Here is a 23,863-nt window from a genome sequence, read left to right as displayed (position 1 = left end):
AAAAAAAAAACAAAAAAAAAAAAAAAAAAAAAAAAATTCTTCCAGAAGACTGTAGTTAGGATCCCAGCACCTATTTCAAGCAGAGCAACTACCTGTACAGGGGTACAATGTCTCTGACCTCTGAAAACACCTACAATCACAAACATATATCCACATGTGAAATACACACACACACACACACACACACACACACTCCTATACATCATTAAAAAAAAAAATAAGTAGTTAGGATCCCAGCAACTATTTCAAGCAGAGCAACCACCTGTACAGGGGTACAATGTCTCTGACCTCTGAAAACACCTACAATCACAAACATATATCCACATGTGAAATACACACACACACACATACACACACACACACTCCTATACATCATTAAAAAAAATAAGACTTTTTTAAAAAAAGGAATTTACCCAGACAAAATGCTTAGGTTTGGCAAATCAAGGAGTTTGTCTCCTGGAGATCCTGGGAAATCTGAACGGGCGGTAAAAGAAGCGTTTCTCTCCAAAAGTAGGTGTAACATCTTCCTTTGACTGGACCTAAAACTGGGTACTGAAACAGAACGTTCCTCTTCTCTTGCAGGTGGAAAGGGTCCTGTAGACATGACTTCCAAGTCTTCACCAAGGGAGGAGGGTTATCTAAGAGAAGAACACTCCAGATGTTCAACTTTTTCAAGCTCTCCGCCCTTTCCAGAGCCCGCCTAAGCCCGGTGGAAGAGCAACCCCAAATGATAGAGTCTAACGCAGCTGGAATGTCACACTGCAGTTGCTCAGAGAAAATTGGCTTGATCCAAATCATCCAGTTTCACAGTCTTGACCAGAAAAAAAAATTAATCTAACTAATGCGATAAGGCTTTTGGGACCTCTGGTCCCGAAAGAATCCTGCAGGGACAATCGGGTTTCCGAGATTCCCGAACGGACACAGCTCTCCGCTTACCTTAAGTAGAGGCTGACTTAAATTTGGAGAACCTCCTGCAGGACTGGACCGAAGCGAAGATTCCACAGGATGACAAGGAATCTGAGGAACAGAAGCGTTTCTTCGGGTTAAAATTGTATCTCTGTAACTAGAGGTCCAGCTTTGCAGCTTCTCTCCGGAACTGGCAGAAGGACAAGACCAACAGACATAGGCCAGTCCATTCAAACCTTCCGCTCTCTCAACAACCTATCACCGCCCGCCTGCCTGCACCGTCAGCCAATCAGCATTCCAGACCATGACCCCGCCCTCTGACCAATCACTAGGCTCGTGTCTCTCCGGCACACAGAGAGCCTGATGCACATTGGCTCTCCCTCTGGCCAATCGCCACACCCTTCCAGTACTCAGTTCCCGCAACCCCAGCAACCCGGGAGATTTAAATAGAGCCCCACTAATGATGATGGTCTGGAGGAACTGTTTTTGAGTTGGAAGTGTTTCCTTCTGTTACTTTCTTGCGTTGTTTCTCTTGACTTTTGTTAGCTTTCGGCTGGAAATGGAGCATTTGTCGCCAGCGTGGCAGTTGTTGGGGCATGACAGGTGTGTGGTTGATGCTGAGTCGCCGCTGACCACTTCCAAGACGTTTTCTGGGTAGAAATTCCTGTTTAGGGAGAATAGAGAAATTAAACCTTTTGACGTAATCCTTACGACATTCTAAAGGATCTTAACCTTTACTTATTTATGTAGATTCGACCATTGACAAGATGATGTTTATATGTAGGGAGAGGGGTGGTTTCATGACTGTGACCCAGCATTTGAGAGACTGAGATAAGATCGTCGTGATTTGAGGACGGCCTGCACTGCACAGCCAGCTCCAGATCACCCTGGGCTAGAGTGGCCTTTCTAGAAGGAGGAGAGGGCTGGCGAAGATTATTATATTAGTAGTGGTGGTAGAGGTGAGGATAGGACTGGAAGGAACGGAACCAGAGCCTTGGGAATGCTAGACAAGTACTGTCGTTTAGCTGCTACTCCCCGGTAACAGCTTTTAGATTTTGTTGTTGTTGTTGTTTTTGTTTTTTGTTTTGTCGAGATAGGGTTTCTCCGTGTAACAGTTCTGGCTTCCTTGGAACTCGCTTTGTAGACCAGGATGACCTCAAACTCACAGAGCTCCATCTGCTTCTGCCTCTCCATGCTGCGATTAAAGGCATGTGCCATCACTGCCTGATTTCAATTTCTTTTATTTTTAATTGTGTGTGTATGTATGCGTGAGTGACTGTGTGTGGGGGTAAGAATTTGTGCCAGTTGGGAGGTCAGAGGCTATCCCTCAGAGCTGGAGTTATTGACAGTTGTAAGCTGCCCAACATGGGTGCTGGGAACCAAATTCAATTTCTCTGCAAGAGCTATATATCTCTTAACTGCCGAACCATCTCTCCAGCCCCTGAGCCCAAGAAGTTCTTATGTTGGTCTTTTTTATTTTCTTCAAATCTTTTGAGAGCGAGCGTGAGTATAGATTAGATAATTGACCGTGAGTGTGGGGGTGATGACTGGGTGGGAAATTTTAGTTAACATACATAACTAACCACCTGGAGATCCTGAGAAACTGGATTCTGATTCAGTAGGTCGGGGTATGAGACCAAAATTTCTACATTCATAACAAATTCTCAGTTGATGATGATGCCTCTGACCCCAGGACCATACTCTTAAGTAACAAAGCATTATGCTATGCTTTTTGTGTGTTGTTTAGCCTAAATTTGTCTTCAGCTTGAAATCCTTCCGCCTCAACCACTTGGATTCTAAGATTACAGGTGTGTGATACCATACCCATCCAGTTTCCTATACTCTGCTTCAGAATAAATGTGAATATTTTCTTGTCTGTCTTGTTGTTTTGTTTTTGTTTTTTGAGACAGGGTTTCTCTGTAGCTTTGGAGCCTGTCCTTAAACTAGCTCTTGTAGACCAGGCTGGCCTTAAACTCACAAAGATCCGCCTGCCTCTCCCTCCCAAGTGGTGGGATTAAAGGTGTGCGCCACCACTGCCTGGTTCTTGTCTTTCTTTTTTATAATTTATTTATTTTGATTTCATGTGCATTCATGTTTTCCCGCATGTAAATCTGCATGAAGGTGTCAGATCCCCTGCCATGTGGGTGCTGGGAATTGAACCCAGGTCTTCTGGAAGAGCAGCCAGTGCTCTTAACCATTGAGCCATCTCTCCAGCCATTTTTTTTTCCTCTTCTTTTTAATGGGTAGTTGAGGCAAGGTCTTAACCTCAAACTCATGATTCTCCTGCCTTAACCACCTAAATTCTGGGACTGCAGGCATGTGTCACCACACCTCTCTTGAAATTTTTTGTAATTAATTTTTTTTAAAGATAGATATGGTAATGTCCATTTGTGATCCCAGCTCTGCAGAGGATTAAGAAGAATTACTAGTCTTCACTACTTAATGAGACCTAGTATCAAAGAAAATGGGGGGGAACTTGGTGGTGAGAGCTTGTAGTCAAAGCCCTTTAGAGGCTGAGGCTGGAGGATCACAAGTTCAATGCTACCTGGGCTACCAAGTAAAATGATGTCTCAAAAACAAAGGACATGTTTTAATATAAAACCGTAGGAACTATTTTAGATGCAGGTCAGTAGATCTATAGAGTATGGCCCAGGAATGCTCAAGGCTGTCAGGTACTACTCATGCCAACAGCAGGCCACTTTTTGAGAAAAGTCAGAAAAATAACCTTTAAAGCTGGACTTGAGGACTAGAGAAATGTCTCCGTGGATAAAGTGTTTGCAGACCAAGCTTAGGACCAGATTTGGATTCCTAGAACCCACATAAATGCTGGTTAGCACGATGGCCTGCCTGTTATCTTAGCCTTCTGGAGGCAGAGGCACTTGGAGCAAGCTGGCTAGTTAGACTAGCCAAATCTGTGAGCTCTGGGTTCAAATGAGAGACCCTACTTCAATGTACAAGGTGAGGACTAAGAGACCTGCCTTCAGTCTCTGACCTAACGCACATGTACATATGCATCCACACATGTGAACAGGTGTACACATACACACCCCACACACATGAAAAAGAAACTGGGCTTGCTGGTGCACACTTTTAATTCCAGCACTCAGGAGACAGAGGCAGAGGGATCTCTGAGTTCGAGGCCAACCTTAGTCTACAGAGTGAGTTCCAAGACAGGCTCCAAAGCCACACAGAGAAACCCTGTCTTGAAAACCAAAACCCAAAACAAAAATGAAAACAGAAAATAAACAAAAATCTATAACCTTCATCTCCTATGAGAATCTTGGTGGTGATGGTGGATGAGAGATGCAGGATATTTTTTATCTGCAGAAACTGCTTCCCCAGAGAGGAGGTGTGTGGAAAGTTTTTGTCCTCTAGGATAGAGATGCTAAGTGTGGGAGTCATCACAGAGCCCTGTCATGCCAGGTAAGTTGAAAAATAGCCTGGGGTTTAAGGGAGTGTGAGGTGTCCTTATTTCTGCTTTGATGGCCATCGTCATACCTTTCAAGGCACTGCATGCACTTCCCTGCAGGTGGGAAGTTGAGATGAGGCGGTCCTGCAGAGGCGGCAGAAGCAGATAGACTACGGCAAGTGCACACCTGGTTACCAGTGCTTTCTGCAGCAGGTCCCCAGGTGAGTGCAACTGGGGGCGCTTACAGCCAGAATGTCAACCAGATGGCTGTAGCTCATGGTCGAGTGATAGAAAGATCACTGGCAGCTGAGTGCTCTAGCAGAGGTGAAAAATGACCAATTCTCCCACAATCTAGTTGCCCAAAATAAGTGTGAGATTTCTCTCAAGTAGAAAAAGCCTTAACCCAGAAGACTTTCAAAGCTTGTCCGTTTCTTGCTTCTAAAGTCTTTGTTGTGTTCTGTTTTTAATCATTTTTCAAAAAGATTTATTACGTACACAATGTGCCTCCTGCATGTACACCTCCATGCCAGAAGAGGGTACCAGACCTCATTACAGATGGTTGTGAGCCACCATGTGGTTGCCGGGAATTGAACTCAGGACCTTCAGAAGAGCAGGCAATGCTCTTAACCACTGAGCCATCTCTCCAGCCCCTATAGTTCCCTTTCTATTTTAATCTCTCTCTCTCTCTGTCTATCTCTGTGTCTGTCTGTCTGTCTGTCTGTCTGTCTCTCTCTCTCTCTCTCACACACACACACAATGTGAAATGCATCAAAAAGTTGGATCTCATCCTTAATTTGGGACCAGCTTAAGCTTCTGTATAATTCTAATTTTAGTATGTGTGCTTGCTGAAATGGGCGTTATTCCCTGCCCCTCCCTCTGTGTCTCTTAGTCTCATGTAGCCTAGGCTAGCTTCAAACTCACTGTGTAGTCAGTCAATAATGACACTGAAATTCTGATCCTCCTGCTCCACCTCTAAGTGCTAAGATTTCAGGATTCTAGGTATGTTACACCAGGCCTGGTCCCACTGTATTTGCTGGAATGGAGTATTATCCTGCCCTTGGGTAATCCCTGTCTAGGCCTCTGATTCACAGGTAAGTAGTGGGCAGCATCCCTTTCCTTTGACCTCAATCTGACCCATGTTTGTTGTTGCCAGGGCACAGCGACAGCTTGGGTTTCACCCTCAAACACCAAACAAAAACAGGAGGTACAGTTGCCGATCCTGGGATGCCCAGATCAGGCAATGGAGAAGAGCCCTGCATACCTGGGACCCCACAAGCCAGCCTCTGCATGACAGGGAGGCTTTGGGGTGTGTTCACTAATCTGGCTCCTTCTATGAGTGGTGTAGGATGAGCCCTACTTTCTCCACTTTGCAAGATTTAGGTTTTGTTGGGTAGAAGTTGGGGTTATCTGCATGAGTGCATGTTCTCTCACTCCGCTGCCTCTCTAGGAAGGCAACTAAAAACTTCCTAAGGCCAGTGGATTCTGCTCCTTTGGATGATCTCCTGGATGACTGGCTCCAGGCCCCAGAATACTCAGAAAATTGGGACAGAGGCCAGAAAGAGGCCCAGGTAGTGTCCTCTGCCAAAAACCACTGGATTAGGGAACTAGATGGGGTCTGACCTATGAGGGCACAGGGTAGAGTCCAAAAGAGCTGGGGGTTGGAGATAGAGGGTGTGGCCTTCCATGCATAGGGCCTTGAGTTTCATCCCTTTCACCACAAATAGAACAAAGGGAATTGGGCGTGTTGGCAACCCCTGTAATCCCAGCACTAGGAAGGGAAAAGCAAAGGACCAGGAATTGTTTATTTCTGTCATTTAAAACTTGATTTGTATGAAACATTTAAGATTTCGTTATTACAGAAATTAACAGTAGGATCAGGAGGTTAAGGCCAGCCTCGGCTACATTATATCCTGTTGCCAAACAAAAACAAGACTCACAAGCAAGCAAGCAAACAAAAACATCAACAAGGCAATCAAAAACACCCTTGAAAATTGAAGCAGGCATAGGTATGGGCAGTGTTGGCTCTACGAGTAGGCAATCTTAGGCCACACTGAAACACGGTGTGCCCTTCCTTTCAAATGAGTTTTTTTTAATTTTTTATTATTTCATGTGCATTAGAGCTTTGTCTGCATGTATATCTGTGTGAGGGTGTGGGATACTCTGAAACTGGAATTACAGGCAGGAATGAGCTGCCATGTGGGTGCTGGGAATTGAACCTGGGTCCTCAGCATGAACAGCTAGTTCTCTTAACCACTGAGCCATCTCTCTCGCCCCTCACATGAGTTCTTATGCCTGACTTGCAGTGGTTTTAAATTTAGTTTTGCAATTTTCTTTTGCCCTGCAGTATTGAGCTATATGTCCTTAAGGTTACTTTAATCTCCTTCTTTCCTTCCTTCCTTTTTAATTTTATTTATTTAGTTATTCATTTGTTGGTGAGAGGGAGGTGAGACAGCATCTTACTCTGTAGTCCAGGTTGACCTAGAATTCGCTATGTAACCCAGGGTGGCCCGGAGTTTATAGTAATCCTCCTGCTTCTCTCAAGGGTTCGGATTGTAAATTTTAATCTGACTCAGTTTCTATGGTTTGAAAATACGCACTTAACTTTCACACAGCCGTTTAACGTTAGTAGACATATTAGTAATAGCAAGGTGTTACTGGGTATAGTGGTCCATGTCCATAATCTCAGTACTGGTGAGGCTGAGGCAGGGGGATCTCAGGGAATTGTAGTCTAGTTTAGTCTACATAGTAAGTTCCAGGACAGCCAGATGTTCACAGTGAGATCATATCTCAAAACAAAACAACAACAACAACAACCGAAACAAACAAGGAGTTGGAGTCTCAGGTTTTGATTAACCTCACCTACTACTTGGCAGCCATTTAACCTTTCAGGTGGTTCTGTTGTTGACTTTTTAAATATGGTGATTGAAAGGAAAATGATAATAAATATATTTACTTAAACCACATAGTGCAAGCTAGGCAGTGGTGGCGCACGCCTTTAATCCCCGTACTTGGGAGGCAGAGGCCAAGTGATCTCTTGTGAGTTTGGGGCCAGTCTGGTCTACAGAGTGAGTTCCAGGACAGCCAGTGCTACCCAAAGAGACCCTGTTTCCAAAAATCAAAACCAAAACAAAAAATATATATTGCAACTAGACATGGAGGTCCGTGTCTGTAATCCTAGCATCTGGGAGGCTGAGGCAGGAAGAACAGAGTTTAAGGATATTCTTAGCTACACAGTGAGTTTGAGGCCAGCAGGAGCTGCATAAAAGCTTGTCTCAAAAACAAGTAAGTAGCACAGTGCAATTGCTGGGAACCATGGCTCCCATATGCTTTGTCAAATGTACAATGCAAAGTGAATCTCCACCCTCCCCTTCCTATATTTTATTTGGTACCTGAAATGTGGAGCAGGCTAGGCTCTGCCTCCCAAGTGCTGGGATTTTACACGTGTGCCACCACACCTGACTTTCCACCTCCACTCTTTAATACTTCTTTTTTTCATTCTTTTTCAGTCTGCATACTTGAAGGGTCCTGTTTCCTCCCCTCCCAAGCTCAAAGAGGAAGAGCTTCACCACCGAATCTACTGCTATTTACCTATCCCAGACGTGCAGGGTGCAAACTAAAGAAAACCCATGTTTTGTAGGGACTCGCTGCTACTACTGTCCTAGACAAGTGACTGGAATGACCACTTTCCCACCAATTAAGAAGGACACCTAAAACTACGACCTACTAGTGATCACAGCACAGTGGCATTTATTGAAAACTTTTTAGTCAGCTGAGACTCCAATTTACAGAAGAGACAGGAACCTGTATGGTGGTTTGACGCCCCCCGCCCCCATATCAACATTCAGTTCTTGAAAGAGGACTTAAAACTTTGGCTGAGGTGGGAGATGGTGGTGGTGGTGGTGGAGACTTAATAAAAAGGTGGTTTCCAGTTCCTGAAGAGGAAATACAGTACTGTCGACATCGGTTCCTCATATGCCAGCTTCCTCCCTCTCTGTCTTAAGTGGTTCAGCCATAACCACCGTGCTCCCCCTACACACACACACACCCGCAACTGAACCACCTATGATGTCATAATCACAATCCCATTACCTCATCCCGCCGAGGGGGGGCGGGATGAGGCGGATAGGGAAGGGAGGGAGGGAACAGCCTCGGGGCCGCCTCAGCTTTACAAAGTATTTTGGGGGAGGACAAATTATAGAATAAGACACAGTCCCGCAACCGTTATAAATCCCAAATTTATAAAGGTTCCAGCAGATCCGCAGCTAGAAGAGGGGCTCCAGGGGCTCAGAGCAGGCCCTGATCGGCGCTTGGACTACATTTCCCGGCAGCCTTCACACCAAGGATCGGTCCTTTGACAGGGGAAGGGGGGGGATGCTTACAGAAAGGTGGCTGTTTCGGGAGGGACAGGAGACCAGGTGAGAAGGCTGTGTCTAATACTGCTTCGGGGTCTGAGTTAAGTAAGACAGTTCAGTTGGGGAGATGAAGAAATGGGAGGAGTGGACAATGGCTTTGTTTACCTTTATCCGACATGGCTTCCCCTACGGGCTTCAGGATATGCTTCCAACTGGGCCCGTCCACTTTCTGCAATATTTTGGAGGGGGTGATTCGTTAGTGAGGAAACCATCGCGTCCCCAAATCACAGCTCTAGGCTCCTTTCCGACGGCACTATTCTGGAAAGGCTTAAGGGAGAAACCACATAGGGCTCGGGCCTCTTCGGGCGGTACCGGGAGAGTCTGCGAACAGGAGCGATCCCCCACTCTCCTCACGGGCCCGTTGGTTCGTGCTAGCGCCTTTTAAGGGCACCGTGGGGCGAACGGAGCGCTCAGAGCTGCTCCGGCCGCGGCCCTGGGAGCTGGAGGAGCCGCGGTAGGTAGCGGAGGGCAGGTGGTGCTGGGGCCTCGGGGCGGGCACCGCGACCGTACCTCCCTCTCTCCCCTCCCCCAGTCCAGCCGCTGGTGCGGCCGAGCCTCGCAGGGCCGCCTCGGCGGGAGAGCACGGGACCCGGTGGGGGAGGGGGTGGCGGAGTGCATGTCCCAGACCCTCCCCATCCTCTGCGTCCTGAGTTCGCTTCCCGCGGTCAGATGGGGAACCCGACTGGAAAAAGGAGAGCGACAGTCCCCCTGAGCAAACCCTGGAGTGCCCCCCCCACCCCGGGAGCCAGTAGATGCCCCATGCCCCACCCCGTGGGGACAGGCAGGGCAACTGAGGGAGAGGTTGAAGATTAGAGGGAGCCTAGCCGTTTGCTCTTTCGTCGTGGTGGGGGGATGGGTGCACCCCACTTGTCACCCCTATCTTCACCAGAGCCATATGGAAGAAGAGCAGTCTGATACCCATTTACCTTTTCCTGCACCTCCCCGCCTCGCTTATGTTTTCTTTCAGTATCTCCCAGAGGTTTGGGACTGGGACCTGGGGGGGGGGATGCCCCCAGGGAATTTATGACTTTCTTTTCCCCTGGCCTGACTGCTAGCTTGTCCAGGTTTCAGCACATCCTCAGTATCCCTGAAACGCAAGTGTCAGGGGTTACTTCCATCCAACAGGGGAGGAGGGTCAGTCGTTATCTTAGGGGGCTTGTGGTGTGGGGAGATCCTGGGTTGAGAGTTAGGCCTGGTGGGGTTGCTGGGAGGGCCGTGCGGCCTGCTGCTCAGTGAAGGGCTGAGCCTTGTGCCAGTAATGTTAAGCTGAGAAAGAAGTTTTAACTTGTTTAGTGTATGTCGAGAGCTGTCTACCCTTCAGATCTACAAAATGGAAGGGGAAGGAAGGCCGCCAGAGAGGCCTTCTCACACTTTTTTTTAAATGTCTGCTTGAGAACGAGAAGGCCCCTTGCAGAGCTGGTTTGCCTTCTTTTGTGTCCTGGTTTGATTCCTTATGGCTTCCGTTCTGTTCCCCCTCTCAGCCTGGCCTGTTTTAGGAAACTCGGGCTCAGAGTATCATTTGCGTGGTGGTAGTTGCATTGTTCCAATTACCGCTGTGTGTGGCCACATCCCAACAATTAAAATGCAGAAAAATAGAAAATCACTCTCTTCAGCTGCTTCTAGAGAGGGCTGGGAGTTTGCTGCTTGTCCAAATGCCTCATGAAAAGCTTCAAAGGTTTCTCACTCCCTGCTCCTTATGTCTGGTCAGCCTGGGGTCTCTAGGATAAAAGTCTCCACTTAGGTTGCCTTGTTGATTTTTGAGGGCAGAGCTAAGAAAATAGGAGCAGAAGTGATTCCGGCTTTGGCGTCTCCCACCAGAACACAGGGGAAGCAGCTGAAGCATTTCGCAGGAAGCTGGAACTTTGTTCAGAGTGGTAGTACTAATTATGTGTGGAAATGATAGTTAACTAGAGCGGTGATTGACTTCTGCACCTCTCTTCCAAAGACCTCCAAATACATCCTAGGGGGCTTTGCTTTCTTTGTTGCCTTTTTCTGAGGTGACACCCTCTTTTTTTTGTAGGGGTGGTGTCCCCCACCCCCAAGGTCACAGGAGGAAGAGCCCGACCCCTTAGGCTCTTCCCTAGTGAACAAGAGGGAGGATGGCGTCCAGCCAGAGATAGACCCTGTAGCTTTCTTCATCTTAATATCACCACTTCGGGCATGCCAAGGCTTTTGAGGAGCAGCAAACAGGAGCCATAAGAAACAAGAGCCTATGTGAACTTCTACCTTTTATAGGCCAGTTGTTAAGGTATTGTACAGTTGGATATTTCATGTAGCCTCGTTCCTGTGATAGAATAAGATTGTTATACCCATCTTGCATATGGGTAAGCGGGACTGTTACATGGTCAGCCAAAACTGAGCAAATTGAATTAAGACTTGGTGGTGGTGGCGGCAGCTTTTTCTCTTTGTGTTGTAGACAGGTTTGTAGCCCAGGCTTGCCTTGATGAGCTCTCGTGTTCCTGCTTTTACCTCCCAAGTGCTGGGATCCCGGGTGTGTGCTCAGGACTTAGATTTCTTGGTTAATTGTTCTCTGTACTAGTTAATCCTCAGCGTACTCTGGTCTGCATGTTGGTTAGTTATGGAAGAGGTAGAAGAAAAGATGTTGTTGACCTCCCTCTGAGCAAGCCAAGGCCGCTCAGGTAGTAATGTGTGGGATTTTGAAGCTTGCTCTTTGATTAAAAAAAAAATAGTTTGCTTCAGTCATAAGGAAGATTCTTGGTTAGCTATATTCATGGCCTTTGATTGGGATCATGAAAAAACTTGGCTGAATGAAGTCATGGAGTTGTTTTTAATATCTGTACAGTTGAAATGTAATCGGAACCACCCTGACCATTCCTTCTCGCTGTGTAAGAGAATACCCACAATATCTTCTGGGGAATAAAGATGGATCAGCTATTTAGGCCATAGGAGGATTCAAAATCATATTCTGATCTGAAGCAGAAGGCCATGCCTTGCTCCTCTCCCTGCACTGAGCCCCGGTTTAGGAGAAGGGTTCCTTTCTTGGTGTCTGGCTGTAAGATAAAGAGAATATTGTGCTGATTCTGTATGGAAATAACCATTTAGGTATCTCTCTCATTTGAGCTGTTTCTTTAGTGGTGCTGATATTCTAGGTAGACACAACAGAGCATAAGCCAGGTTAGGAACAGTAAATAGGCTTCAGTTTGCCCTCTCCAGTTTATTTTACTGGATATCTAGAGTGCCTAGTTCAGTGTGTTTCTGAGGCTTTTTTTAGGCTTGCTGAGAGAGGACTATGATCAATTAATGATGTCTGCCAGAGGCCTGGCATGGGGGTGCTGTGGTATGTGTGCCATGCATTCCCCATCCCTGCATCAGGAGCATCTCTAATGTTACTCGGGGCTGATCCCTCTGTAATTGGCAGACTCAGCAGGCATGACTGGAGAGGGAAGTCCCAATGGTGCTAGCACGGTGCTGCAGTGGCAGACGTCGGCTCACGAGTGAGACCTGGAAGAAAGACAGAGAAGACATCTATCACTTGCTCCGAAGTGTGCAAGTCAAATCCTGGACAAAACATGATAACCCTGATCACTGAGCAGCTACAGAAGCAGACCCTGGATGAGCTGAAATGCACACGCTTCAGCATCAGTCTGGTAAAAGACCAATGTTTCCACTTCTTCATGATCTAGCCCCTTTCCTGGAGGCTGTTTGTTGCTACGGCTTTACCCTTGTTCTGTGTTGTATGAAACATGCTTGTACTGGAAAAGCCCACTAACGGCTCAAAACCAGCCCAAGAGGAAGGGGGCAGGGACATTAAAACTTGGGTGAAAAGGGCTTTGTAATGTTTGAAGGTGTGGATTGTTTCTCACAATAGGAAGAGAACAACACAGGAGTCTAATATGCTGGTAGCTCATGAGCTATAGGAAGAATATAAGAGGTCTCTCTAAAAATGTCCTTGTCCTGAACCCAAATAATGATGGATAATCTCTCTCTTAGCCTTTGCCTGATCATGCAGACATATCCAACTGTGGGAACCCTTTCCAGCTTGTGTCTGGTAAGGAATCTGTGGTTTATATATATGTGTGTTTGTTTGTGCTTCTGTCCACACATTTCTTTGATTAATTTTTAGTGACCAGAGATGGTTAGCCTACCTCTAGTTTTTGTGGTAGCCTAATTGTTTTGTTTTGAGACAGGGTCTTACTCTGTAGACCAGGCTAGCCTTGAAGTCATGGAATCTCCTGCTTTTGCCTCAAGTATTAAAGTATTAGTGTAAAAGAAGTTCTGCCACCACCCCAACTTGGTTTTTTGTTTTTTTTATTTTTGTTTTCATTTGTGTTTGATTCTTTGTTTTCATTTTGTTTGTTTCTTTGTTTTTATTTTTCCTGAAACCGGCTCTCTGTGTAGCTCCGGCTGCCCTGGAACTTACTCTGTGGATCAGGCTGGCCTGGAACTCAGAGTTCCACCTTCCTCTACCTACCAGCTTGTTTTTTGTTTGTTTGTTTTTGTCAAGGCCACCTTCTAAGAGTGCTACTTATCTCTATTTTACTGTCCTGTTTAGATTTGAGGCAGGATCTTCTAGTCCAGGCTGACCTAGAGCTCTTAACAGTCTTGCTTTGGAGTGCTGGGTTATAGGTGTGAGCCTCAATCAGTATAACTTTCCTAATGCAATTGCTTTGAAGAAGTAATACATTTATGTAGTTTAAAAATAGCAAAAATATTATGTTGCTAAAAGTCATTGTCTCCGGTTTCCAATCCATTTAGCTCCTAGTTAGCTCCTAGTTCCTCTCTAAAAGTAACTTCTGAAAGCCGTGCTCTGTGACAGGACATTTGGCCAGTGTATGTGCGGCTCTTCCTTTGTTAAGAACCATATATGGAATGGAGAGGCAACTCCTACCACTATTTGTCATTTTTTTTTACATTTATTTTATAAAGTTTATGCACATGTGTGCTACAGTGTATGGAGGTCAGAGGACAGTTTATAGGAAATCAGTTCTCACCCACCACATGGTCATTAGGCTTGGCCTGAAGCACCTTTACCCTTTGAGCCATCTTGTTGACCTATAAATTTCTTGTTCTCTTTTTTACATTGGGGGAGGGATGGATGGGCTGTGCATGCATGAATGTCGGGTACATATGTGGAGGTGAGGGGACATGCCTCAGGAGTTGGGTTTCTCTACCATGTTGCTTCTAGGGATCAGGGATCCATCTCAAGTCAATAAGATTGACAGCAGCTACCTTTATCTGTTGAGCTTTCTTGCTTGGGCTCTGTTAACTAGTTTCTTGTACACATATCCAACTAGAATTTTTTTTTTCTCTTTTGGTAGTACATGGGATTGAACCTCATGGTAAGACATGCTAAGCAAGCACTCTATACAGGACTGTGTGGATAGAGTTTTTCTGTCCCACCAACTGGCCCCCAAATAACCATACAAAAACTTATGAAGTATAAATGGTTGGCCAATAGCTTAGGCTTGTTACTAACTAGCTCTTACAACTTAACCCATATTTCTTACTTACACTGTACAATGTGGCAGTACCTTTTTTCAGCATGGCATGTTCATCTCCTGCTTCCTCAGCTCTCCATGGCAACTCTTTGACTCTGCTCTTCCCAGCATCCTCTCAGTTTGGCTGTCCCACCTAACCTCTTCCTGCCTAGCTAGCTATTGGCCAGTCAGCTCTTTATTAACAATGAGAGCAGCACCCCTTCACGGAGTACAGGATTATTCCACAGCAGGACTGCATCTCCAACTCTGTTTTGTCTTGATCTTGCTCTGTAGTTGAGGCTGATGTTGATTCCTGATTCTTTGCTCCCACTTCCTGAGTTCTGGGATTACAGGTGTGTGCCTCTATGCCCAGCTCACTTTTTTATCTTGCAAGAGGGCGTTTCTAAATGTCACAGGCTGGCTTTAACTTTATAACCTCCTGCCTCAGCCTCTGGGATTACAGGTCTGTGCCACCAGGCCTAACTCATAATGTCTAATTTTTAAAATTGTACTTACGGAGGAGCAGGGTATGTATACCATGGCCTGTAGAGTTGAATTGGTTCTCTGCTACTTTGTAGATCTCAGGGATGACTCAGGTCATCAGGCTTGCCAGCAAATACCTTTATTCTCTGAGTCCTCTCGTAACACCGAGATATCTATATGCAAGTAGAGGCAAATATAAGTCTATTTGCTTTATTGTTTTTTTGGCACAGAGTTTCTACTAGTCCACGCTTCATTATAGCTTAGTGCAGCTGAGTACCTTTCCCTGTCTGCGCTGAGCGTTTTCCTGTTTTATGTAGTTGTGCGTTACTGCACTGCATGGATCTGTGTTCACTTACCGACTCCCTGTTGATGGAGATTTGGACATTTGCAGCCTTCTACTTTTGGGGCGTGTGTGCATGTATTGTATATGCATGTATGCATGTATGGATACTAAACATGTGCACTGAAGCCCGAGGAGGGTGTCAGATGTTGTGTTCTCTCCCTCTGCCTCACTCCTTTGAGACAGTCTTTCATTTGGAGAGGTAGGCTTGCAGTCAGCAAGCCTCAATGATCCTCCTGTCTCCACCCTACAGACTCAGGGGTGGATGCCTGGCTATTTGTGCTAGGATTAGACTCTAGGGCTCATGCTTACACAGCAAGTGTTCTCACCTACTAGCTACCTCTCCAGACTCATTTTCTATTCTTTACAGAGAACTGTAGTGAATAGCTTTGCCCCAGGTCATGTTTGATATGTAAAAATACATCTGAGATGTAAATTCCTAGAGTAGGAATTAATGTAAGGGCCTGTGATCATGAGCATAGCTAAGACAGCCAGAAGCTCCCGAATCCATGTGGCTGGACTGCTACACATTTCCTTTTCTGGGGGACCTGGCAAGCAGCTACATCCATTTTCTTTCTCTTCCTTAAGCACTTGTTGAAAGCAAGTTATTATGCCATAAGGATCCACTATTCCTGCCTTATGAAGTTCAGTAAGATGAAGAACTGTTGACCAAATACTTGCTGTCATCAAGTCTGCTTTTATATACTTTGATTTGTGCCTTTTCTAGAGAATTCTTGAGAAAACTTGGAATAGGTCCATTGTCCTGTAGTGAGCTATTTCCCCCAAATGTGTCTTACATGGGGAGGTAGAAGAAGGAGAATAAAGGTTATATAGCAAGTTTGAGGCCAGTTTGGATTACACGAGACCTTGTCTCCAAAAAAGTCACAATTTGGGGGCTGGAAAGATAGTATAAAGTGCTTGCATTATAAACTTGTTAGGGTTCCCAGCGTTCACATAAAACCAGGAGTGGTAGCAGAGTCTAATTCCAGTGTCTAGAGACTGAGAGACAGTTGGCCAGCCAGCCTGTCCAAATTGAGGAGTGACCAGTTCAGTGAGGGTCCCTACCTCAGGGCGGGTGGGCAGGTAGGGTGTCCTAAAGTTCTTGATGACCTGAGTTCCATCCATAGGACCCACATGATTGAAGGAGAGAGTGGCTTCCCCAAGTGTCCTCTGACCTGCACACACATGATTGTGGTGTTGGGGCACACATACCCACACACATAAATAAATGTAATTGAAAAATAAAAAGAGGTAGAGTGCTGTTGAGCAGGACATCAGATGTTGACCTCTGAGATCAGTCCATACATACCCACGTGAACATGAACGTGCACACAAACATGAACGTGTGCACACACATACATTCCATACGTTACGGTTTTTATTGGAATGTAGCAAGTGAGGATCATTCTTTTTAGCTCATTTCCTTTTCTTTCAGTTCTCTTATCTTTACTTCTGTAGCCCAGGTTGGCCTCAAATTCAACATTGTAGTTATTGATTATTGCGAACTCATTTCCTGCCTGCATTTTCAGAATTCTTGGAGTATGGGCTTGAGCCATTATACCCACTTGGTCCTTCAATCTATTTGTCTTTAAAAGGCTTGGAGCTGGGCATAGTGGCACACACCTTTAATCCCAGCACTTGGGAGGCAGATATAGGTAGATTCTGTGAGTTTGTGGCCAGCTGGATCTACATAGCAAGTTTCAGACCAGCCAGGGAAATATAGTGAGACCTAGTCTCAAAAACATTTTTTTTTCTCAAACATTTATTATGAAGGCCTAAGGGGAAAAGAACTAGAGTATATGCACAAACAAACAGAGAACAAAAGTAACACAAGATTCTCTAGCACGTTCTGCCATCAGACCTGCCAATATCTCACTTGGGATGAAAGTGAGTTCGAGGTCAGCCTGGTCTACAAAGTGACAGCCAGAGCTACAAAGAGAAACCCTGTCTCAAAAAACCAAAAACCAACAAGAAAGTGATTGCTTAGCCGCTTGATTACTTCTTCCAGACAGTACTGCCTTGCTTGGTCCTGGAGACACATAAGGAAGGAACAAGGCCAGAGAAAGTGAATATAGGCCTGGTTTTCAGAACCAGACTGGGCACAGGGAAGGTTGGGCAGTAGATAGGATTGGTCTGGGAGATTGGGGGTGAGTGGGGCATACAGACATACAGGTTTCTTTTGACAATTGCACAGCTGAGAGAAAGTAAAAGACGAGCACTCGGGAGGCAGAGGCAGGAGGATCTCTGGGAGTTCGAGGCCAGCCCGGTCTACAAGAGCTAGTTCCAGGACAGGAACCAAAAACCTACGGAGAAACCCTGTCTCGAAAAATCAAAAAAAAAAAAAAAAAAAAAAAAAAAAAAGGAAGTAAAAGACGGTGTGTAAATGTTCTTAGGATAAAGGTAGCATAGTATAGTACAGTTGGAATCCTGTTTTCACTGAGAGCAAGTTAGACTGCTGTCACCTTGAAAAAGGGTAATCATAGTACCTCCTTCATGAAGATTTTTGTGAAACTACATGAAGTATTCGCTGCATTATATGATGTTAGTTATTAATCCTTTTTATGATGAATGCCTTTCAGAAGGTGCTTCCTGGAGGGGCCTGCCCCACTGTTCCTGTACTGAATTCCAGGACAGCCTCAGCTTCAGCTACCATCCCTCAGGCCTAAGCCTGCACCTCAGACCACCCAGTCGGGAGAACTCCCCACAGGAGCAGCCCCTCTCCCAAGTACTAAGCCCTGAACCCCCCGACCCAGAGAAGCTTCCTGTGCCCCCTGCTCCTCCATCCAAGAGGCACTGCCGCTCACTCTCGGTGCCAGTGGACCTGTCTCGCTGGCAGCCAGTCTGGCGGCCCGCCCCCTCCAAGCTGTGGACTCCCATCAAGCACCGGGGCAGTGCTGGAGGGGGTGGGCCGCAGGTGCCTCACCAGAGCCCCCCAAAGCGGGTCTCCAGCCTCAGGTTCCTCCAAGCTCCCAGTGCCTCTTCTCAATGTGCCCCAGCCCACAGACCCTACAGCCCTCCTTTCTTCAGCCTGGCTCTGGCCCAAGATTCCTCTCAACCCTGTGCCACCTCCCCTCAGAATGGTTCTTGGGAGAGTGATGCTGAGTCCCTGTCACCCTGCCCACCCCAGCGCCGCTTCTCCCTGTCACCCAGCCTGGGCCCACAGGCAAGCCGCTTCCTGCCCTCTGCCCGGAGCTCCCCTGCATCTTCCCCAGAGCTACCCTGGAGACCTCGAGGTCTCCGCAACCTTCCCCGAAGCCGCTCGCAGCCTTGTGACCTGGATGCCCGCAAAACTGGCATCAAGCGGCGGCACGAAGAGGACTCCCGGCGCCTGAGGCCTTCCTTGGACTTTGACAAGATGAATCAGGTGGGACTGGTAAGCCGGAAGAGCAGCGAAGAGTGGGAGGACAGCTGAAACCTCTCCTAGCTCCGCCTTCTTTGCAGCCATCTTGAGAACTCTTCTCTGGAGTTTGTTCTAGGAAGACCTTTCTGGCTTGCCTGGAACTATTTGAGTTTTAACCTTTAAAGTTTCCAGCCCTGTCAGATTAGTCCTTGGTATTTGAAGAAACTAGGCTGAGACATTAAACCTTGTCCTGCCAGAGGCACTATCCCTCTCAGAGAACTCTTAAGTCACGAAAGCCCTGTCATTGGCGCTGAGGCCTTGTGCTCAGGGTGGGCTTTGCTCTCTGTCCCTCACTGCCTTGTGGGCCTTCGGAGGCCAAAACAAGTTTAGCAGGCATTTTTCTAAAGTCCTAGCCTGAGAGCAGTTGCTGGAGATGTACTTGTCCACTTTTTCCAGATTTTTCTTGGTCACAGGTCTCTGAGAATTTATTCCTTTAGTCTTCCATTCAGGAAGCGTTCATGGCAAAATCTATGTACTCGAGTCTGCTTAGGCACAGGCAGACAAGAGTGGCCAAATAAGCAGATGGTGTTGTTGGCTGCATGGAGCTTATAAAAGCTTATAAATGAGCTGGGTTTTTTTGTTTGTTTGTTTGTTTTGTTTGTTTTTTAAGATAAAGTTTTTCTGTTTATCCCAGGTTGGGTTCAGCTCGCTAAGCTATGAGATTTTAGATACCACCATGTCCCATCATAACTCATTGCTTCTATTCTGTGGTACTTGTGAGTGAACCTGTGTCCCTGTGTTTAATAGTCAACCTCCAGGCTTCTATGCTTTGCTGTGGTTTTGGTTTGCTTTGGTTTTTTGAGACAGGCCATTACTGTAATACAGAACCCACTATGTAGACTAGGCCTGCCTTGGACTCTCAGAGATCTGCCTCCCAAGTAATAGATTAAAGGGGGAAACTGGGTTTCTCTCCTCAGAGAATTTACATGTGTACTAAATGCTCCAAATTTTATGATTTGGAACCTTGCTCTAAAGCCTAGAATTTTGGCCCTCAAGTGTAACTGAGAGGGATCCTTTAAAATATGTTTTTGGAGGGCCAGGAGGGCACATCTACTCCTACAGAAGACCTGAATTTGATTCCTAGCACCCCTGTCGTGTAACTCCAGTTTCAGGAGGTTTGTCACCCTCTAGCGGCCTCTGCAGGCATTGTTCGGTGTGCGTGGTACACAGACTTCCATGCAAGCAAAATCCTTATACACATAAAGTAATCAATGGAAAGTTTTTAAATTTTAAGTTACTTATGGGAAATTAATATTTTTGTCTTAACTATGTTATTTGACAGAAACCATACTCAGGAGGTCTCTGTCTCCAAGAAACAGCTCCAGAAGGCAGCAGCATCTCTCCACCATGGTTCATGGCCTGTAGCCCCCCACCTCTCTCTGCTTCCTGCAGTCCTGTTGAGGGTTCATCCCATGTGCTGAGTGAAAGCGAAGAGGAAGAAGAGGGGGCTGTGCGGTGGGAACGGCAGGAACTAAACAAGCGGACACTGTGCCAGCAGGACTTTGGGGACCTGGACCTGAATCTGATTGAGGAAAACTAAAACTGAGAGACTGCTTCCTGGGGCCACACTGACTGACTGTCTAATGGCTACTAACACGTGTGGAGGCTCCAAGGCTGAGGGCCCAGCCTGGGAAAGGGGGTGAGTGAGGGCTCCAACTCAGGGCAGCCCAAGTCTTCTCGCTCCAGCAAGCTCGACCATGCCAAGAGACTGGCCGGGACAAGATAAACGGAGCTGGTGGCGGGAGGGACAGCCCCAGAGCAGACCCTCCCCATGGCGGCCCTGAGTGTGAGTATCCCTGCCACTGAGAGAGCAATGGGCAAGGAAGGAAGGGGTCTGCCGACCCCAGCTCGGGGAATTTCACTAGCCCCTTTGCTTCAAAGGGCACTTGTGTCTTAGAATTTGGCCAGGGTGGGGGCATTCAGTCAGCCTCCTCGGAGAAATTGTGTGAGTGTGTGTGTGCTTGGGCGTGTACTTGAGGAGAGGTGTGTTTGTGTAGCCTTAGGGAAGGAAGGCAGCTGCTCCTTTAACAGCAGAGCTTCAGCAGGCCCCCAGAATCTTGATGTTTTGTTTTGTTTTGTTTTTTTCCTCTTTTTAAATATGACGTTGGGCTTGTTCAAGGTGTCTAGAGAAAAGGGGGCTCTTATTTTTTTTTAATTTTTTTATTTTTTTGGTCTTAACTCTGGAGCCAGGCTTTTAAGTTCATAGCATTACTTGCTCTGCAGATGGCTCTGTTTTGGGATCTAAGAACGGTGACCTCAGCTAATGGTCTTTTCCTCAGTCCCACCCTCACCCACTAGATAAATCTAGTGGGCTTGTAGAAAGGTCACGTTCATGTTGTTCATCCATTACCTAAGCTGCACACAGCCTGCCTCTCTTGTTCTCTGAGTAGGTGCACACATGGGCAGCTGAGGCAGAGCGAAGGGGTTCTTTCTCTTCTTCACCAAGGGGACCCTTTCATGCTCTGATCTTTCAAATCAGAGACAAAGTTGATCCCCAGAATATGTTGAGGCTGACCTGTAGCAGGAGCAGTGACATTTCGTATCCAGAAGTCCTGGAGCCCACCCCAGCACTGCCTTTTGGAAGCTGGCTGTAGGGAAACTTACTCTTGCGAGATGGAGGCCCAGTCTCTTTCTGATCTGCAAGACATAGGAAAGGCGTTCAGCATTAATAGTTTGCTTGTCTTCCACTCTTGCCAGGAAATGTTTATTTGCCTCTAATTGGCCCTGAGAGACCACAGAGAGGCTGGGCTCACCGAGGGATTGGCTGGGGATGTGTAAAGCAAAGACTATGAGAAGCAGCTGGGAGTTTGTTGTTGTTGGATTGAATTTCCTTTCTTGTTTCTTACCCACAACTTCAGCCAGTGCAGCAGGTCCCAATGGCTACAGTAATGGACTTAAAGATTGTAGGTACCGTGGTAGGATTGGCACCAGGGGGCATGTGTATAGTAGAAGCTGCCACGATTGAAATCTGCGAGCCTTTGTTTAGAACACCCTGCATAACGAAATTGAACATGCCCTTCCCACTTATTATAGTAAGGGCATTTTTCTGTTCAATTTCCAGGGTGTCTTCAAGGGAGGTAGCCATGTCTTCTTGAGCCTGTGGCCCTCAGAGGTTCTACTTTTCCAGGGCTCCTCCCTGTCTCCTGGCTAGTTACCACATATTACCACTGGGCTCCCAGTCTCTGAGGGCCTTGGGAGAGGCTCTCTTGAGAGTCCAGGGAAACAGCCCAGGAGTTACCTATCCTTGGTTTCATCCTTCCCCAGTTCTCCCTCTCTGGTCCATAATTTCCCTGGTGCCAGCTTCTCTTCCACCTGGGGCATCCTCATCCCTGGGGTCTCTGCTGCAGATGGCAGTGTCAGCTTCCAATAGGTCACTGGCAATGCCAATGGGGTCTCCGCAAGACCCTAAGTTTAAGTGAAGGCAGTGATTCTGCCTTCATTCTGGCTTTCCCAGAGCCCTTAGGTCACCACCCTTAGGGAAAGGAGGCCTACAGTTGTCATAGTTTAATTCCATTCCTTTAAGTCTGGAATGTTAAACTAAGCAGAACTATCATCTTGCTTCCCAGTTTAAATGCCTCTGGCCCTGGAACAAGCCTTTTCAAGAAGTGAATCATTTTGCTTTACACAAAAGATCTGTTCCGACAGTTCTGTGTAAACCAAATGCTATTTTTGGATGCATTTGGACTGCTGGTCATTTAAAAGCAGCCTATGATTGCTTCTTTTGTAAAGCAAGCAACCTCCCTCTACTTTAGCTGGTTTCGTTATCTGGGCTTTCCCAGAGTGGAGCACACCTCCGGGGCTTGTGGCTGACGCTGTGTAGACGTCTGCATCTGTGCTGTGTGTGTGGTGTGGCTGGCCGGTAGGTGAGTATTATTGCGTGTGTGAGTGAAGCCACTCCCAGGCTGATGCTCTCCTCCTGTGCCCGGTGACTGCCCAGTGGCAGCCCTAGCTGCCCTTCATTCCCACCTGCTGCCAAAGTCCCTGTGCTAATGGGATTACAGAAACAAAAAGTGGAAAAAAATTTTTCGTAAACTTTGTTTTATATTAAAAATTCCATAAGTCTGTGTGTGTTAAAACATGAGGTTCTGCCTCTGTGGCTGTGTTTGAAAAAATAAAGTTTTATTAGAATAATCCATTTTCCCAAGCAACCTCGTGTACTATAGTGTCTTTTTCCCTTATGTGTGCATACACACACACACACACACACACACACACACACACACACACACACACACACGGAGAGAGAGAGTGAGAGGAAGAAACTGAACGATGCTTGACTTCCCAATCCTTTTAAGGCATGACCAGCCCCCACAAAAGGACTGTTATCTGGTCCCTAGACCCGTCTATGATCAGACCCTGTTGCCTGGAATTCTGTTCACATGGCTTGGTTCCAGTTTTCCTGGTACTTACATGTGTCATCTGCCATCACTCTCATTTCCAGCTGGTTAAAAGCAAGTACTAATACATTCCAGTTCCCTGAGATACGGCTGATGGGCACTTAGACACTTGACTAGGTTAATTCATTGTGTTTGAATGGTGAGAGAACAGAAAAGAATCCCTTCATAAGTTTTCACGTAATATTCTGGAGAGAGAGATTTAGTCTTCAGAACTCAGATTCCAAGATCTGGGTAACTTCTCCATCTTAAAAATCCTGTTTGCAAAATTATCCTAACAGCAAAGCTCTTTTGTCCTAGAAAAGGATATGTTCCTTAAAACTTCTGTTGTTGCCTTAAAAAAAAAAAAAAAGGTGTTGAAGTCTTTGCTTTTGTATTCCATCCTTCTCCTTATGTTAACATTTTTCTAATGTGTATGGATGAAATACGGCTACTTTAGCTAAGCAAGGGCCTCTGTCTTTCCTTACCGGGCTGAATGGAGAGTCAAGGTGCTCACCCTATGTCCTGGTTTTCTACTTCAAATCTGTGGGACTCATCTTGGAAACCAATGTTGTGTACAAGACAGGACTGGCCTGGTTACCTGGAGCAGGAACCTAGAGAGTAGGAGTTGCCACCTGCCCTGGAAATAAAGGAGGAGGGGCTTTGGAGATAGACTATGGCAGACACATGGTTAGGGAAATTTCTTTGTTCTTTTGTTTTGTTTTGTTTTTCGAGACACGGTTTCTCTGTGGCTTTTGGAGCCTGGCCTGGAACTAGTTCTGTAGACCAGGCTGGTCTCGAACTCACAGAGATCCGCCTGCCTCTGCCTCCCGAGTGGTGGGATTAAAGGCGTGCGCCACCATTGCCCGGCTGGTTAGGGAAATTTCTATTCCTGCTTTTTCTCTCTTCACAACTATCCTGTTGCACTTGCTTGAGCCAGGGCAAAGTTTGAACAACTAAAATGACAATAATCCTTATTCTTGTTTTTTAGTCTTGTAGTTGGTTTATAATTTGTGTGTGTTTGTGTGTGTGCGTCTGCTGTGCGGAGGATAAAACAACAAGGGTTGAGTACATGCTAGGTGAATAGTCTCCCGCTCAGCTC

The 23,863-nt window shown here is 46.4% G+C and overlaps 3 protein-coding genes across 8 annotated transcripts in view; 2 read left to right on the top strand and 1 right to left on the bottom strand.

Moving 5' to 3' along the window:
• The window catches only part of Cdc25c (cell division cycle 25C), a 28,337-nt gene extending 19,385 nt beyond the window's left edge, over positions 1-8,952 (bottom strand). The window contains exons 1-4 of one of the 5 annotated variants that reach the window (XM_050134814.1): positions 8,833-8,952; positions 1,365-1,570; positions 937-1,017; positions 414-638 (exon numbers count right to left, since the gene is read on the bottom strand). In XM_050134814.1, coding sequence (XP_049990771.1) covers positions 414-604 — 191 coding nt within the window. In that variant the 5' untranslated portion in view covers positions 605-638; positions 937-1,017; positions 1,365-1,570; positions 8,833-8,952. Of the gene's footprint in view, positions 1-413; positions 639-936; positions 1,269-1,364; positions 1,571-8,832 lie in introns of those variants that run through there. The other 4 variants (XM_050134815.1, XM_050134816.1, XM_050134813.1 and 1 more) reach the window with 4 other exon arrangements.
• LOC126497045 (oocyte-specific histone RNA stem-loop-binding protein 2-like) lies at positions 4,196-7,932 on the top strand. The gene is given in 6 exon segments (XM_050134833.1): positions 4,196-4,329; positions 4,436-4,443; positions 4,446-4,536; positions 5,469-5,621; positions 5,763-5,883; positions 7,822-7,932. Coding segments are annotated over 6 exon segments (618 nt in total).
• Positions 8,953-9,032: 80 nt separating the features above from the next.
• Fam53c (family with sequence similarity 53 member C) lies at positions 9,033-22,519 on the top strand. Of its 2 annotated transcripts, none has more exons than XM_050134825.1 (5): positions 9,033-9,181; positions 12,107-12,335; positions 12,679-12,736; positions 17,568-18,352; positions 19,671-22,519. In XM_050134825.1, exons 2-5 carry the CDS (start codon positions 12,258-12,260, stop codon positions 19,926-19,928), a joined length of 1,179 nt encoding a protein of 392 aa, XP_049990782.1. In that variant the 5' UTR covers positions 9,033-9,181; positions 12,107-12,257; the 3' UTR covers positions 19,929-22,519. The 2 variants fall into 2 exon arrangements, with proteins under 2 accessions (XP_049990782.1, XP_049990781.1); XM_050134824.1 differs by having other exon boundaries at positions 17,568-18,361.
• The last annotated feature ends 1,344 nt before the right edge of the window (positions 22,520-23,863 follow it).

This window comes from Alexandromys fortis, unplaced genomic scaffold, assembly GCF_014885135.2.
Source record: "Alexandromys fortis isolate MF-2015 unplaced genomic scaffold, M_Fortis_MF-2015_v1.1 scaffold_25, whole genome shotgun sequence".
NCBI lineage: Eukaryota > Metazoa > Chordata > Mammalia > Rodentia > Cricetidae > Alexandromys > Alexandromys fortis.
Note: the sequence above shows the minus strand (reverse complement) of the source record. Positions and strands in the feature narration are given on the sequence as shown.